The following is a 16,996-nucleotide window of genomic DNA, read 5'->3' as shown; positions in this document are numbered from 1 at the left end:
GATGGTGCAGCGCGCCTCCGAAATACCCGTTGAAAGCTGCCCCGGTGCTCGACACAGCAGGCGGTGGGCAGGGAGGCACGGATGGGAAGGGGCTCTTGAGCTCTTTCGTTACATCTGTTTTTGTTTCCAAGCAGAAATGGTGGGGTGAGACGAGGCAGAAGCGGGTCTGAGCCGGAGATGAGAGAGCGCCCTGTCGGAAAGGTGTCCACGGGCAAGACGTACGGAAAGGTTAGATCTGAAACCTTGCTGGAAAGCTGTGGCCAGGGCGGCTGGAAAGTAGAGCAGGCACCATTGGTCCTAGAAATACCTGGTGCGCATCTCAGATGTCTGAACTGAGCCTAGTTTGGAGGTGGAAATAGTGTTGCCAGCAGGTCGAGGGAGATGGTCCTGCCCCTATGCTCACCTGGAGCGCTGGCTGCAGTGCTGGGCACCCAGTATAAGAGATACGGAGCTACTGGAGCGAGTCCAGCGAAGGGCTGCTAAGATGATTAAGGAGCATCTCTCATATGAGGAAGGGCTGAAGGAGCTGGGACTGTTCAGCCTGGAGGAGACCGAGGGAGGATCTTCTCAATGCGTTGAAGTATCTGAAGGAAGGGTGTCAAGAAGGGTATCTGGAGGACGGGGCCAGACTCTTTCCAGTAGTGCCCAGTGACAGGGCGAGAGGCGACGGGCACAAACTGAGCGTTCATCTGAACATAAAGAAAAGCTTTTTGACAGCGACGGAGCTCTGGAGCAGGTTGCTCAGAGAGGTGATGGAGTCTCCGTCCTTGGAGACTGCCTGGACAGGGTCCTCGCAACCTGCTCGAGGTGAGCCGGCTGGAGCAGGGGGTCGGACTAGGTGATGTCCCGAGGTCCCTGCCGACCTCAACCGTTCTGCTGAGCTCCCGGTGCTCATTCAGAAAAGAAGGGGGCAGCCGGTGGAGGCCAACGCGGGCGTCTTGGTCTTCCAGGTCCCACCGAGTTTGCAGTGGTTAGATCAGACTCCTTGTATTTGTCTCCTCCGGCCGGGAAGCTCAGCAGGGGTTTGGACGCACGCTCGCGGGGGGAAAAGCCAGCACAGCCGCCCTGGGGAGAGTTAGGTGAACTCTGGCCGCCGTCTCACACCTGCACGCGGTGTCTTCCTCCCTCCTGGCAGAAAAACCGAGGGCGATTCTGCTGTATGTTTTTCTCCAAAGTTTTTTTTTTTTTTTTCTTTTCCTTTTTTTCCTGCCTGAGGATAACCAGGAAACTTCCCGGGCGACGGAGAGCCAACGGTTCCCTCAGTGGCTTTCTCCGCTCCCGGAGACGCGTGCTCCCACTCTATTCGCTCGGCTACCCAGGGGGCTTTGACGTAGCCGGGCCACCGGAAGGGAGACGCAGGCTCTCCGCCAAGGTTGCCAAAAGAGCAGCTCGGCTCGGACTAGCTGCAAACATCTTTGGAGAGGAGTTAAACCGGCTCGAGGCCCCGCCACCTCATGGGCACCCAAATCGGGGCACCCCGTGGTGCACCGAGATGCCGCCGTGAGCCCCACGGGGCAGCAGGGAGAGCTGCCCGGGGCCCGTCCTCGCTCCGAGACGCGCCGGCATGTTTTCCGCGGCAGTGTCGTCTCGCTGGAGCCACGAGGAAGCTCCCGAATGCGGCCCCGGCGCCTTGCCCGGCTGCTCTGGGTGCCCCGGATGCTTTGCTACAGCGAGGCGTCCGCCAGCCACATGCCGCCCGCTCCCTGGGGCTGAACCCGGCGGCGGAGCGACCCCGGCCAAACTGTGAAGCGCGAAGGTGGTTTGGGGTTTGTTTTGTTTTGTTTTGTTTTGTTTTACCTTGTTTTTACAGAACTGCAGGGAGGGAGGAAGTAACCGTGGCGATTCCTCCGGCTGATCCTTTCTGCGCTCGCTCGCTCTCTCTCTCTCTCTCTCTCTCTCTCGATATATATTTTTGCATTTGTATATTTTTATATAGGAAACTTTAAGCATTTGTATTTTAATAATCTGTGAAGCACTATGAATCCCCCTGGCGCGTCCTGTCCGTGTCCTCCCCCTCGATACTGGAAGCTGCAGAGAAATTGATAGAAAGCAGTATTTTTTAATTTAATCATGGGGTTTTTTGTTGTTGTTGTTGGGTTTTGTTTTGTTTTGTTTTGTTTTTAACCCCCCCCCCCCGGTAACGCTGCCTTGTCGGGGTCCCGGCGGAGCCGCCGCCGAGCCCCCCTGTGCCCGGAGGGGAGCGTCGCCCGCTCGCCTGCTCTGCTCCCTCCCAGCCCACCTTCCCGCGGAGGCTGAGCCAGGAATCAAGTGCCAAACCCTGGCGCCGCGCCTGCCCCGGAGCTGCGAGGATTTGGGGGCCGTTCGGGTGTTTCGGGTTAAATTTCCCACGCCCCCCCAATGCCAGCTCTGCAGCCCCGGCGCCGTGGCCCCCCCCCCCCCCCCATCATCCCTTCGGTATTTTAACCGACGGAGTTTTAATTTTCCTATGGAAACGCAGCCGGGAGGAGTTGTCCGAGGCGTTTCGCCTGGCGGGAAGCGGGGGGACAGAGGATTCGGGGACACGACGGCGGAGCAGGGCCGCCCCCGGGCTCCGGCCCTACTCCGCGGGCCCCGCCATCCCCCTGCCGAAACGGCTCCATCGTCCAGAGCCATCGCAGGGAGCAAAAACGTGCCTTGATATCCGGGCGAATAAAAGCGGGGGGGAAAGGGGGGGGGGGTGCTCCGGCTTCGGCTCCTTTTCTACCCGCCCGGGACGGGACGGGTGTTTCTGGCTTCACATATCTCCGAGCTTTAATCCACCGTCGCCCCTTAAACCCGAAGAGCAGCCCGCGGCTGGGCGGGCTGGGGGGCGAGAGCGGCCCCGGGGCGCCCGAGCCCGCCCGCGCCGCCCCGACACTGGCAATAATTCTCGATCCGCCTAAAGACTGTTTTACCTTGTAATAACGTCCGCGCTTTTGGGTTTTTTTTTGTTTTTTTTTTTTTTTAAATCCAGTGGCTGATGTACTGATGTCCGAAACACGTTTTCAAAGTGCTATTTTTTTGTACAAAAGACTAGATTAAACGTAGTTTTTGGCTCCTTTGTAAACGGATGACGGCTTTTTAATTTTTTTTTGGGGGGGGGGGTGAGGGAGAGGGGTTGGGGGTAAGAAAACGCGCGGCGGGCCCGAAAGCGGCAGCGTTATCCGTCTGCCGTTATCGGCTGGGGAAACCGAGGCACCCGGCACCCCGAGCGCCTGGGGAAACCGAGGCGGGGAAGGGGGTGGGGGGAACCCGGCACCCCGCTACGGGTCCACCCGTGCCCCCAGGGGGTCCAGGCGCCGGGGGGTTGAGATTCAAGCGCTGTTCCCCCCACCCGGGGCACCCTGCCCCTCTCTCCTCCCCGGCGCGGGGGCAGCCCGCGCCTTCCTCCTCCTCCTCCTCTTCCTCTCTCCGGGGGCTGCCTCCCTCCAGGGTCCATTTCTCTTCCAGGCGGCCCCGGCCCCCGCACGCGTCCTGCCAAGTCCTTCCCCGCCGCGGGGGCGGCCGGGCACCCGCGCCAGGTGCCGGAGCTGGAGGCACCCATGGGGCTGGCGCCGGGGCCACCAGGTGGGTGCCGGGGCCCCCTGCCGCCAGCACCGCCGCGGGGACCCTCGCGGAGGGAGCGGGGTGACGGGAGCCGCTGCCACCCTCGCCCGCACTCGGTGTCACCCGCAGGCGCCCGGAGCCGCAATCTCAGCTGCGTCTCCTACAAGCACCCCAGCGTGCGGGGCAGCCTGGGGGGCGCGGGGGGCCCGGCCCGCCGCACCGTCCGCTGCCCCCCCCGGCAGTGCTGCATCGGCATCTGGAACCAGAGCCACGCGCTCGTGCAAGGTGAGGCCCGGACGCCTGGGCCCTGGGTCTCATCCTGCCCTGGGGTGGGGGGGGAGAGGTGAGACGGGGCTGGGGCTCATCCTGCCCTGGGGGGCAAGAAGGGGCTGGGGCAGGACCCTGGGTCTCATCCTGCCCTGGGGAGATGAGATGGGGCTGGAGCAGGACCCTGGTCTCATGCTGCCCTGGGGTGGGGGGTGAGGTGGGGCTGGAGCAGGACCCTGGGTCTCATCCTGCCCTGGGGGGGGTGAGGTGGGGCTGGAGCAGCACCCTGGGTCTCATCCTGCCCTGGGGGGGGGTGAGAAGGGGCTGGAGCAGGACCCTGGGTCTCATCCTGCCCTGGGGGGGGGTGAGGTGGGGCTGGAGCAGGACCCTGGGTCTCATCCTGCCCTGGGGGGTGTGAGAAGGGGCTGGAGCAGGACCCTGGGTCTCATCCTGCCCTGGGGGGGTGAGAAGGGGCTGGGGATGGATGCAGGGTTCGGGGGGGGGGGGCCGGACGCCTGGGTCCCGGCTCAGCTCCTGCGCTCGGCTGTGCTTGACCTTGGCCGAGCCGCTTCGCCGGGGACCTTGAAAAAGTAGCGAAAGGCGAGCTGGCCCCGTGCCCGCCGCGGGGGTCCGGGGGGTGCCGGGATGCCGGTGACAGCGGCAGAGGTCCCCAGGCTGCTGGGGCGCCGGGGGGGCCGGCTGCCCCTCGCCCGCCTGCGCCCCCAGCCCCGCCGGCACCCCCGGCGGCACCGTCCTCGTCTGCCTCTGCCACGGCCACCTCTGCAACAGCAACGCCAGCGGGCTGGGGTCGGGGGCGCCCCGGCCGGCCCCGGGCACCGGTGGGTGCTGGGGAGCATCGGGGGGTCCTAGGTGTCAGGGGGAACTGGGGTGCTGGGGCGGCATCGGGTCTTAGGGGAGCTGGAAGGGCTGGATGGGACCCTCTTGGGGGAGTAGGGTGGGCTGTGGGACCCATGGGGTGACCAGGGTACCCATGGCGGGGCTGTGGGACCCATGGGTGGCCATGGGACTCATGATTGGGGGAGTTGGGGGAGCCATGGGGGTTGGGGGACCCATGAGGTGACCAGGGGACCCAAGGGGGGCTGTGAGACCCATGGGAGGCCCTGAGACCCAAGGGGGCCATGGGACCCATGGTGTCCCTGAGACCCATGAGGTGACCCAGGGAGCCATGGGGGGGTCTGGGTCCTATGGGGGGGACGAGAGGACCAAAGGGTATCCCTGGGACCTATGGGAGGATTAGGGGACCTATAGGGAGTGGGTGGCCCTGGGACCCATGGAGGGGCTATGGAGCCCATGGGGTTCTGGGGGACCCATGGGTGGCCCTGGGACCCACAGGGAAGTGGGGAGAGTCAAAGAGAGATCAGGGACCCATGGGGGAACTGGGGGACCCATCTGTGGCTGGGGAGCCCATGGGAGGTTGTGGGACCCATGGGGGGTTATGGAACCCATAGGGTGACCAGGGGACCCATGGCGAGCCTGGGGGACCCATGGGGGACCCATGGTGATGCCAGCCCCAGGGCTGCCCTGGGCGGGGGGTCTCAGCCTGCTAAGGGAGGACACCTCATCCCGGACGCCTGGGTCCCCTGCTGGATTGGGGGGGAGGGCCCGGACACCTGGGTCCTTTCCCCAGGTCAATGGCCGGGGCCGGTGTCACCGTGGCCTCTGCCCCCAGCGGCCGGCCGCACGGGGCCCGCAGGTGCCCTGTGGCTCTGGAGTGCCGGTGGCCTCCTCCTCCTCCTCCTCGCCTGCCTGGCCTTCCTCGGTAGGGCCCGGGGGGACGCAGGGGGATGCGGAGGGACGCGGGGACCCCTCGGCACGAGCCACCCCCATCCCTGAGCCCCCCTGCCAGGCCCATGGGTGCCCCATACCTCCAGGGTACCCCTCTGGGTGGCTGGGGATCCCAGTGTCCCCAGGGTGCCCGTGTCCTTTGTGTCCTGTGGGTACCAGTGTCCCCTGGGTGCTGTTTCCACAGGGTGCCCATGTCCCTTGTGTCCCCAGGGTGTTGGTGTCCCCTGGGTGCCCTTGTCCATGGTGTCCCCGAGATGCCCGTGTCCGTGGTGTCCCTGGGTGCAGGTGTCCCCGAGTGCCATGTTCTCAGGGTGTGGGGGTCCCCGGTGTACCCAGGTGCTGTGTCCCTGGCGTCCCCTGGGTGCCCATGTCCCTGGTGTCCCCAGGGTGCAGGGTCCTGTCCCCAGTGTCCCCGGGTGTGGGGATCCCTGGTGTCCCCGGGTGCTGTGTCCCTGGCGTCCCCTGGGTGCCCATGTCCCCAGTGTCCCCAGGGTGCAGGGTGCCATCCGCAGTGTCCCTGGAGTGTGGGGGTCCCCTGGTGCCTATGTCCCTGGCGTCCCCAGGGTGCGGGTCCCCAGGGTCCACGGTGTCCCCAGGGTGCGGGTCCCCAGGGTCCCCGATGTGTGGGGTCTCCAGGGTCCTCGGTGTCCCAGGTGCCACATGGTGGGTGCCTGGCAGGGCTACGGCGGGCGAGGGCCCACGGGGGGCGGCCGCCTCGAGGGAGCCGGGGGCCGGGGGTGGCGGGGACCCCCCTGGACCCCCCCAGCCAGGACTTGCCGGCGCTGCGCTTCCTGCAGGTGCGGGGCACCCCGGGGTGGGGGGCACCCAAGGCCAGCACCCGCACAGGGGGCACCCACATAGGGGGCACTGATGGAGGGCACCCACATGGATGGCACCCATAGGGAGGGGATTCATGGAGGGGGGCACCCACATGGGGGGGCACCATCTTCAGGGGTGGGGAGCACAGTGACCCTGGGCTGGGGGTGCCCATGGGTGCTGGGGATGGGGGCACCTGGGGCTAGGGGTGCCCATGGGTGCACGGGGCTGAGGATACCCATGGCCGGGGGTACCCATGGGTGCCTGGGGCTAGGGGCACCCATGGGTGCCCAGGGAGGGGGGTACGCATAGCTGGAGGTGCCCAGTGGGTGCCCAGGGATGGGGCTAGGGGTGCCCATGGGTGCCTAGGGATGGGATACCTGGGGCTGGGGTGCCCATGGGTGCCAGGAGCTGGGGCTGGGGGTACCCATGGGTGTTGAGGGCTGGGGGTACCTAGGGCTGGGGGTGCCCATGGGTGCACAGGGCTGAGGATACCCATGGCCGGGGGTACCCATGGGTGCCTGGGGCTAGGGGCACCCATGGGTGCCCAGGGAGGGGGGTACGCATAGCTGGAGGTGCCCAGTGGGTGCCCAGGGATGGGGCTAGGGGTACCCATGGGTGCCTGGGCCTGGGGGGGACCTGGGGCTGGGTACACCCCTGGGTGCCCAGGGCTGCCGATACCCCGGCTGGGAATGCCCATGGGTGCCAGCAGCTGCAGGAGCGAACCCGAGGCGGCTCGCCGTGCAGGGTGGGGTGGGAGGGGCGGGCACCCACGGGTGCTGGGGCGCAGGTGCTGCAGGCGGGACGCTTCTCGGCGGTGTGGCGGGGCACCCTGCACCACCGGCCCGTGGCCATCAAGGCGTTCGCGGCGGGGGCGGCGGGGCGCTTCGCGGCCGAGCGGGCCGTGCACGCGCTGCCGCTCATGGAGCACGACAACGTGGCGCGGCTGCTGGGCGCGCGGGGCGCCGGGCCCCGGGCCCGCGGCGGCCTCCTCGTGCTGCAGCTGTACCCCGCCGTGAGTGCCCCGCGCGCGGGCGCGCCGGGGGGCTGGGCTGGGCTGGGGTGCTCCGGGTGCCCACACGGGTGCACAGGCTGCTGTGGGTGGGCATGGGTGCTCTGGGTGCCAACGGGGGTGCATGGGCTACTGCGGGTGGGCATGGGTGCTCTGGGTGCCCACGTGTATGCACGGGCTGCTGCAGGCGGGCATGGGTGCTCTGGGTGCCCACGGGGGTGCATGGGCTACTGCGGGTGGGCATGGGTGCTCTGGGTGCCCACGTGTATGCACAGACTGCTGTGGGTGGGCATGGGTGCTCTGGGTGCCCACGCAGGTGCATGGGCTGCTGCAGGTGTGCAGGGGTGCTCTGGGTGCCCACGGGAGTGCACTGGCTGCTGTGGGTGTGCATGGGTGCTCTGGGTGCCCACGCAGGTGCATGGGCTGCTGCAGGTATGCAGGGGTGCTCTGGGTGCCCACGGGAGTGCACTGGCTGCTGTGGGTGTGCATGGGTGCTCTGGGTGCCCATGCACGTGCACAGACTGCTGTGGGTGGGCATGGGTGCTCTGGGTGCCCACGTGTGTGCATGGGCAGCTGTGGGCGTGCGTGGTGCTCCAGGTGCTCCACGTGCTCCAGGTGCTCACGCGCGTGCGCGGGCTGCTGCAGGCATGCATGCACGTGCACGGGGTGCTCTGGGTGCACATGTGTGTGTGCATGGGGTGCTCTGGGTGCACACTGTATTTGTGGGGTGCTCATGCACGTGCACGGGGTGCTCTGGGTGCACATGTGTGTGTGCATGGGGTGCTCTGGGTGCACACTGTATTTGTGGGGTGCTCATGCCCGTGCATGGGGTGCTACCAGCTCGCATGGTGCCTGTGGGGTGCTCTGGATGCACGCACGGGTGCACGGGGCGCTGCGGGGGTGCCCGGGGGGAGGGCCCGGGTCCCCGTGTGTGCGTGTCCCCAGCGTGTGCCCGTGTCCCCAGGGCTCGCTGCGACACTTCCTGCGCCAGCACGTGGGCACGTGGGCCGGCAGCCTGCGCCTGGGGCTCTCGCTGGCCCGCGGCCTGGCCTTCCTGCACCAGGAGCTCTGGCGTGACGGTGAGTGGCGCCCGCACGTGCACCGAGCTCACCTGGCCTCTGCAAGCACCCCAGGGTGCTCTGCACATGCACCCAGCTCACACGCTCTCTGCAAGCCCTCCCAGGTGCCCAACGCGTGCACTGAGCTTGCTTGCTCTCCGCAAGCACCCTTGGGTACCTGGTGCATGCACGGAGCTTGCCTGGACTCTGCGTCACCCCGGGGCGCCCTGTGCATGCACCAAGCTCACCTCTCCAGTGCAAGCACCTCTGAGTGCCCGGTGCATGCACCGAGCTCACCCAGTCTCTGTAAGCGCTGCAGGGCCCTGTGCTTGCACCATGCTCACCCCACTCCACGCGAGCACCCCCGGGTGCCCCCCCCGGAAGCGTCTGTGACATCGTGTTCCCCCCCCCCCCACCCCCAGGCCTGTACAAGCCCAGCGTGGTGCACCGGGACCTGAGCAGCCAGAACGTGCTGGTGCGCGAGGACGGGACGTGTGCCATCGGTGACTTCGGGCTGGCGCTGGCGCTGCCACCCCGCGCCCAGGCCGGCAGCAGCGCCCGCCACGCCGTGCCCATCCGCAAGGTGCCGGGGAGCCCCGGGTGACCCGCGGCGGGACGGGACCCTCTTCTCCGTGCTGGGGGCACGGGTGGGAGCGTGGGTGCATGCCAGGCAGGGGGGCGCACGTGGGAGCACAGCCCTGGTGCAAGGAGGGACCTGGTGCAAGGGGGGGTCCGGTGCAAGGTGGGTGCTGGTGCACGTGGCAGCATGGCCCTGGTGCAAGGAGGGACCTGGTGCAAGGTGGGTGCTGGTGCACGTGGCAGCATGGCCCCGGTGCAAGGAGGGACCTGGTGCAAGGAGGGACCTGGTGCAAGGGGGGGTCCGGTGCAAGGTGGGTGCTGGTGCACGTGGCAGCATGGCCCTGGTGCAAGGAGGGACCTGGTGCAAGGTGGGTGCTGGTGCACGTGGCAGCACGACCCTGGTGCAAGGAGGGACTTGGTGCAAGGGGGGGTCTGGTGCAAGGTGGGTGCTGGTGCACGTGGCAGCATGGCCCTGGTGCAAGGAGGGACCTGGTGCAAGGTGGGTGCTGGTGCACGGTGGGTGCTGGTGCATGTAGGAGCATGGCCCTGGCGCAAGGCAGGCCCTGGTGCAAAATGAGACCTGGTGCACGTGCAAGCTGGGCCTGCCCGGCGAAAGCCGCGTCCCAATGCCCGTGCAAGCACTGCAGCGCCTGTGCGAGTGCTGCGGCACCCGTGCAAGGCCCGTGGGGCCTGTGCAAGTGGGGGCGATGCCTGTGCGAGCCCCGTGGGGCCCGTGCAAAGGCAGCAATGCCCGTGCAAGCCCTGCAGTGCTGCTTGCACAGGACCCATGTAAGCCGGGCAATGCCCCTGCAAGCCTCGCGGGGCCCCTGCAAGCCGGGCAATGCCCCTGCAAGCCTCGCGGGGCCCCTGCAAGCCGGGCAATGCCCCTGCAAGCCCCGCGGGGCCCCTGCAAGCTGGGCAATGCCCCTGCAAGCCTCGTGGGGCCCCTGCAAGCTGGGCAATGCCCCTGCAAGCCCCGCGGGGCCCCTGCAAGCTGGGCAATGCCCCTGCAAGCCTCGCGGGGCCCCTGCAAGCTGGGCAATGCCCCTGCAAGCCGGGCAATGCCCCTGCAAGCCCCGCGGGGCCCCTGCAAGCTGGGCAATGCCCCTGCAAGCCGGGCAATGCCCCTGCAAGCCTCGCGGGGCCCCTGCAAGCTGGGCAATGCCCCTGCAAGCCCCGCGGGGCCCCTGCAAGCCGGGCAATGCCCCTGCAAGCCCCAAGAGGCCCCTGCAAGCTGGGCAATGCCCCTGCAAGCCCCGCGGGGCCCCTGCAAGCCGGGCAATGCCCGTGCAAGGCAGCAGGGCCCAAGCGAGCACTGCGGGTGCGCGCAGGCGGGCACCCAGCGCTACCTGGCACCCGAGATCCTGGACGAGAGTCTGGACCTGCGGGCCTGGGGCAGGGCGCTGCGGCAAGCCGACGTCTACGCCCTGGCGCTGCTGCTCTGGGAGATCCTGTCGCGATGCCAGGCCCTGAGCCCCGGTGAGCACCCGCGGGTGCTCCCCGCCCGAGGCACCCCCCACCCACCCACCCCCCGGCCGGGGCACGGGGCTGCCGCTGACCCGACGCCCCGCAGGCCGCCCCGTGCCCGAGTTTCGGCTGGCGTACGAGGCCGAGCTGGGCGCCAGCCCCACGCCGGCGCAGCTGCGGCGCCTGGCCGTGGAGGAGCGCCGGCGGCCGCTCATCCCCGCCGCGTGGCACCGCGCCGGGCAGGTGAGCCCGCCGCAGCACCCGCCGCCCTGCGCGGGGCGGCCCCGGCCCGGGAGCTGCTTGCACGGGGCGCTCGTGCCCAGGGGGGTGCAGGGGTGGTGAGGCTGCCCGGGTGCTCGCGCCCATGGGGGTCCTTGCACAGAGTGCCTGTGCCCAGGGCTGTCCCTGCCCGGGGTGCCCAGGGGGTCCCAGGGGTGCCCAGGGGTGATGAGGGTGCCCGGGTGCTTGCACCCACGGAGGTCCCTGCACAGGTTGCCCATGCCCAGGGTGCTGGGGGGGGTCCTGGGTGCCCACGGGTGTCCCTGCTATGGGTGCACAGGGGGTCTCAGGGGTGACAAGGGTGTCCAGGGCTGTCCCTGCCCCAGGGTGCCCATGGGTGTCCCTGCCCCGGGGTGCCCAGGGGAGGGCTTGGGAGTGCCCAACCTGGGTGCCCATGCACGGGAAGGTCCCTGCCCGGGGTGTCCGTGCCCAGGGTGCCCCAGGGTGCCCCTGCCCCGATGACGATGCTGAGGGGTGCCCATGCCCAGGGTATCCATGCCTGGGGTGCCCAGGGGTGCCAAGGGTACCCAGGGAGGACCCTGCCCGGGGTGCCCCTGCCCAGGTGACGATGCTCAGGGGTGCCCATGCCCAGGGTGCCCAGGGCTGACAAGGGTGCCCAGGTGCCCGTACCTGGGGAGGTCCCAACCCTGGGGTACCCCTGCCCAAGCACCCAAGGGTGCCCATGCCCGGGGTGCCCAGGGGTGCCGGCGCGCACCCCGGGGTGCTGAGGCGGGCGCCCCGCAGCCCTCGGCGCTGCTGCAGGAGGTCCTGGAGGACTGCTGGGACCCCGACCCCGAGGCCCGGCTCACGGCCGAGCGGGCCCACCAGCGGCTCCAGCGCCTGGCCGCCGGCCCCCCCCAGGGTGCCCCCCTCCCAGGGGACCCAGGCGGCCGGGCGCCCGCTGACCCCCCCGCTGCTGCCCTCCACAAGGGGCCCAGGCGTCCGGGCTCCCCGTCCAGCAGCTGACTAGGAGGTGCGAGGTGCCCCCCTCTCCGATCCCCCCCAATTAGGGCTCGGTGCAGAAGGGAAACTGAGGCACGGGGTGGCCTTGGAGCAGCAAAGGGGGGGGGGGAGCCCAGGCGTCCGAGCCCCCACCCAGTGGGTGCAGCGAGCCCAGGCGTCCTGCTGCCAACCCTCCCCGCCCCCTTCTCGGTGCAGGGGGCCCAGGCGTCCTGGCTACCTTCCCCCCACCCCGCCCATGCAAGGGACCCAGGCGTCCCGGCTCCTCCCCCGCTCTTGCCCCGGGGGAGGGCCCAGGCGTCCGGCTCCTCCCCCGCTTCCTGCGGGCGGGGCCGCGGAGCGAGCGGAGGCGGCAGGTTGGATCGGACCCGGCCGGGTCCCCCCCCCCCTTCCCCAAATCCACCCCGGGGCCCCTGGATCCGCCCCGGCCCCCCCCAAATGCCTCCTGCACCCCCGGAACCCCCCCTGCACCTCCTGCTCCCGCTCTGCACCCCCCCTGCACCCCCAAATGCCCCCTGCACCCCCAAAACCCCCTGCACCCCCTGCTCCCTCCATGCACCCCAACTCCCTGCACCCCCAAATCCCCCCTGCTCCCGCCCTGCGCCCCAACCCTCATGCACCCCGACCCCCCTCCACCCCCAAAGCCCCCTGCACCCCAACCCCTGCACCCCCAATGCCCCCTGCACCCCCAAAGCCCCCTGCACCCCCTGCTCCCACCCTGCTCCCCAACTCCCTGCACCCCCAAATCCCCCCTGCACCCCCAGAGCCCCCTGCACCCCAAGTCCCTGCACCGCCTTGCACCCCAACCCTCATGCACCCCGACCCCCCTCCACCCCAATGCCCCCTGCACCCCAACCCCTGCACCCCCAAATCCCCCCTGCTCCCACCCTGCGCCCCAACCCTCATGCACCCCGACCCCCCTCCACCCCAAAGCCCCCTGCACCCCAACCCCTGCACCCCCAATGCCCCCTGCACCCCCAAAGCCCCCTGCACCCCCTGCTCCCACCCTGCACCCCAACTCCTTGCACCCCCCTGCACCCCCTGCTCCCGCCCTGCGCCCCAACCCTCATGCACTCCGACCCCTCTGCACCCCCAAAGCCCCCTGCACCCCAACCCCTGCACCCCCAAACCCCCCTGCACCCCCAAAGCCCCCTGCACCCCCTGCTCCCACCCTGCACCCCAACTCCCTGCACCCCCCTGCACCCCCTGCTCCCGCCCTGCGCCCCAACCCTCATGCACTCCGACCCCTCTGCACCCCCAAAGCCCCCGGCACCCCCAGAGCCCCCTGCACCCCAAGTCCCTGCACCGCCCTGCACCCCAACCCTCATGCACCCCGACCCCCCTCCACCCCAAAGCCCCCTGCACCCCAACCCCTGCACCCCCAAACCCCCCTGCACCCCCAAAGCCCCCTGCACCCCCTGCTCCCACCCTGCACCCCAACTCCTTGCACCCCCCTGCACCCCCTGCTCCCGCCCTGCGCCCCAACCCTCATGCACTCCGACCCCTCTGCACCCCCAAAGCCCCCGGCACCCCCAGAGCCCCCTGCACCCCAAGTCCCTGCACCGCCCTGCACCCCAACCCTCATGCACCCCGACCCCCCTCCACCCCAATGCCCCCTGCACCCCAACCCCTGCACCCCCCTGCACCCCCTGCTCCCGCCCTGCGCCCCAACCCTCATGCACCCCACCCCCCTCCACCCCAAAGCCCCCGGCACCCCAACCCCTGCACCCCCAAATCCCCCTGCACCCCTAATGCCCCCTGCACCCCTGCTCCCACCCTGCTCCCCAACTCCCTGCACCCCCAAATCCCCCCTGCACCCCCAGAGCCCCCTGCACCCCAAGTCCCTGCACCGCCCTGCACCCCAACCCTCATGCACCCCGACCCCCCTCCACCCCAATGCCCCCTGCACCCCAACCCCTGCACCCCCAAATCCCCCCTGCACCCCCAGAGCCCCCTGCACCCCAAGTCCCTGCACCGCCTTGCACCCCAACCCTCATGCACCCCGACCCCCCTCCACCCCAAAGCCCCCTGCACCCCAACCCCTGCACCCCCAAATCTCCCCTGCTCCCTCCATGCCCCCAACCCCCCTGCACCCCAAATCCTTCGTGCACCCGCTGATCGCCCCTGCAACCCCTGCACCCCCCAAATGCACCTGCACCCCGGTGACCCTGCACCCCCATTCCCACTTACACCCCCAAACCCTCCTTGTGCCCCCCGCACCCATCACCCCCCCCACCTGCCAATCTCCTGCTGCCCCCCCTGCCCCCCCAACCCCCCCAGAGGCCCTGGCACCCCTGGGTGCTGCCCCACACCTGAAAGCCCCCCGGGGAGGGGGTGCAGCAGGGCCCCGGACCCCCCCGCAGGTTTTGGGGGACCTCCGCTGGCTATTTGGGGTCCCCGCTCACCCCGTGTCGCCCCCTCCCAGGTCGCGGAGCCATCACCCACTGCGGCGCCATGTGGGACCCCAGCTCCGGTAAGGGGGGGCAAACCGGGGTGCTGAGGGGGGACCCCCAAAATGGGGGGGGGCTGCTCCGAACCCCCCTTGCCCCCTTGGGGCAATGAGGGGGCTCGACGTCCCTCTAATTTTCTCTCCCCCCCCGCAGGGCAGCCGGGCGCCCCAAACCCCGTGTACCCCCCAAACCCCGCGTACCCCCCCCAGCCCGTGCCCCCCCCGAACCCCATGTACCCCCCGCACCCTGCCAACCCCCCCCAGCCCCCCTACCCCCACCCCGGGGTGCCCCCAGCACCCATGGGGGGCCCCGGGCAGCCCCTCGGCCCCCCTCCCCTGTACCCACCGGGGCCCCCTGGGTGCCCCCTGCTGCCACCCCCCCACCCCGGGGTGCTGCCCCCCCCCGGGCTGGACGCCAAGGCAGCGAGGAAGATGAAGAAGCGGCTGAAGAAGGCTCAGAAGAAGCACAAGGCTGGGAAGGTGAGGAGGGGGCACCCCGGGGTGGGGGGCACCTGGGGGCGTTCCCCCCCCCCCCACTGCCACGAGCGCTCTCGTGTCCCTGCAGCGCTCTTCGTCCTCGTCGTCGTCCTCCTCCTCCTCCAGCGACTCCGACTGAGGCCGCCGCCACTGCTGAGCACCCATGTCCGGCTGTGACCACCCGTGACCACCCGTGACCGCCTGAGCCCACCCATGCACCTGTGACCAGGGAGCACCCAGGACCACTCGTGCCCACCCGTGCCCACCCATGTACCTGTGACCACCAAGCACCCGGGACCGCCCATGTCCAGCCGTGAGCACCAGTGACCACCCATGCACCCGTGACCACCAGGCACCTGTGGCCACCTGAGCTCACCCATGTAGCTGGGACCGCCCCTGTCCACCGAGGACCACCTGTGACCACCCATGTCCACCCGGGACCACCCATGCACCCGTGGCCACCAGGCACCTGTGGCCGCCTGAGCTCACCCATGTAGCTGGGACCGCCCCTGTCCACCAAGGACCACCTGTGACCACCCATGTCCACCCGGGACCACCCATGCACCCGTGGCCACCAGGCACCTGTGGCCGCCTGAGCTCACCCATGTAGCTGGGACCGCCCCTGTCCACCGAGGACCACCTGTGACCACCCATGTCCACCCGGGACCACCCATGCACCCGTGGCCACCAGGCACCTGTGGCCACCTGAGCCCAACCATGTACCCATGACCGCCCGTGTCCAGCCATGACCACCCTTGCGCCCGTGACCACCAGGCGCCCGTGGCCACCTGAGCCCACCTGTGCTCCCGTGATCTCTGTGCACCCATGGCTGTGCGCGTGCCATGCCCATGGTGTCCCCGTGGCCGTGGTGGCCCCTTGTGTCCCCTCACCCCATGAGCACAGGGGGGGGAGGTAGTTCCCGGGTGCCACGAGGTGCAGGGGGTGTCCGGGTGTGTTGGGGGCTGTTGTGGGTGCTGGGGGAGGTTCTGGGTGTCAAGGGGTGTCACGAGGTGCCATGAGGTGCAGGGGATGCTACAGGGTAGCATGGGGGGCTGTGGGGTGCAGTGGGTGCCATGGGGTATCATGTGCTATGGGGTGCAGCAGGTGCCATGGGGTGCAGGGGGTACTATGAGGTATCATGGGGTGCAGTGGGTGCCAGAGGGTGCTGTGGGATGCTACGGGGTGCTATGGGGTGCAGTAGATGCTGTGGGATGCCAGGCTGTGCAATGGGTGCCAGGGGGTGTTGCAGCATGCTATGGGGTGGGTGCTGGGGGGGGTGCCACGGTGTGGAGTGGGGTACAGAGGATGCCAGGGGGTGCCACAGGGTGCTATGGGGTGCAGTGGGGGCCATGGGGTGCTATGGGATGCAGTGGATGCCAGGGGGTGCAATGGGTGCCAGGGGGTGTTGCAGCATGTTATGGGGGGTGCAATTGGTGCCAGTGGGTGCCACAGTGTGGAATGGGATGCAGTGGGTGCCAGGGGGGTGCCACAGGGTGCTATGGGTGCAGTGGGGGACATGGGGTACTATGGGGTACAAGGAGTGCCATTGGGTGCCAGGGGTGCAGTGGGGGCCATGGGGTGCTATGAGGTGCAGTGGGTGCCAGGGGGTGCAATGGGTGCCTAGGCTGCCAGGGGGTGCCACAGGGTGCTATGGGGTGCAGTGGGGGCCACAGGGTGCTATTGGGTGCTATGGGGTGTCACAGTGTGCTATAGGGTACAATGGGGGCTACGGCTTGTCACGGGTGCCATGGGTGCCCCAGGGTGTCCCAGGGGCGGGGGCACCCCCGTCGCCCCCAATAAAGCTCTCGTCCCACCCGCCGTGTCGGAGTCTCTTGGGGTCCCGCGTCAGCACCCGCTGTGGGGCAGCGGGAGGGGGGTCCCGGGGCAAAAGGGCCCCGTGTGGGGTGTGGGGCCGGGAGCTGCCTCCTTCACCCACCTATTGCCCCCCTGCCCCATTGCCCCTCCCCTAATGCCCCATTGCCCCCTGCCCCATTGCCTCCTCCCCTATTGCCCCATTGCCCCCTGCCCCATTGCCCCTTCCCCTGTTGGCCCCATTTTCCCCACTGCCCTCCATCCCATTGCCCCCTCCGCTATTGCCCCCACCCCATTGCCCCTCTCCCCATTGCCCCCTCCCCTAATGCCCCTATTGTACCCCTGCCCCATTACCCCCTCCCCTATTGCCTCCGTTGTCCCCACTGCCCTCCACCCCATTGCCCCCTCTCCTATTGCCCCATTGCCCCTCCCCTATTGCCTGCATTGCCCCCTGCCCCATTGCCCCTCCCCTATTGCCCCATTGCCCCC

The 16,996-nt window shown here is 69.1% G+C and overlaps 2 protein-coding genes across 2 annotated transcripts; both read left to right on the top strand.

The window, feature by feature from the left end:
- The first annotated feature begins 3,483 nt into the window (after positions 1-3,483).
- On the top strand, positions 3,484-11,778 carry AMHR2 (anti-Mullerian hormone receptor type 2). Its single transcript, XM_068921433.1, has 12 exons — positions 3,484-3,546; positions 3,655-3,810; positions 4,467-4,662; positions 5,366-5,388; positions 5,507-5,572; positions 6,277-6,395; positions 7,205-7,429; positions 8,391-8,505; positions 8,907-9,067; positions 10,395-10,542; positions 10,637-10,773; positions 11,554-11,778. Exons 1-12 carry the CDS (start codon positions 3,522-3,524, stop codon positions 11,773-11,775), a joined length of 1,593 nt encoding a protein of 530 aa, XP_068777534.1. The 5' UTR covers positions 3,484-3,521; the 3' UTR covers positions 11,776-11,778.
- Positions 11,779-12,062: 284 nt separating this feature from the next.
- On the top strand, positions 12,063-16,510 carry PRR13 (proline rich 13). The gene is made up of 4 exons (XM_068921474.1): positions 12,063-12,125; positions 14,195-14,242; positions 14,373-14,698; positions 14,784-16,510. The coding sequence occupies exons 2-4, from the start codon at positions 14,224-14,226 to the stop codon at positions 14,832-14,834; spliced, it is 396 nt and encodes a 131-aa protein (XP_068777575.1). The 5' UTR covers positions 12,063-12,125; positions 14,195-14,223; the 3' UTR covers positions 14,835-16,510.
- Positions 16,511-16,996: the final 486 nt, after the last annotated feature.

The sequence above is a fragment of the Struthio camelus genome, chromosome 28, assembly GCF_040807025.1.
Source record: "Struthio camelus isolate bStrCam1 chromosome 28, bStrCam1.hap1, whole genome shotgun sequence".
Taxonomy (NCBI): Eukaryota; Metazoa; Chordata; class Aves; order Struthioniformes; family Struthionidae; genus Struthio; species Struthio camelus.
Note: the sequence above shows the minus strand (reverse complement) of the source record. Positions and strands in the feature narration are given on the sequence as shown.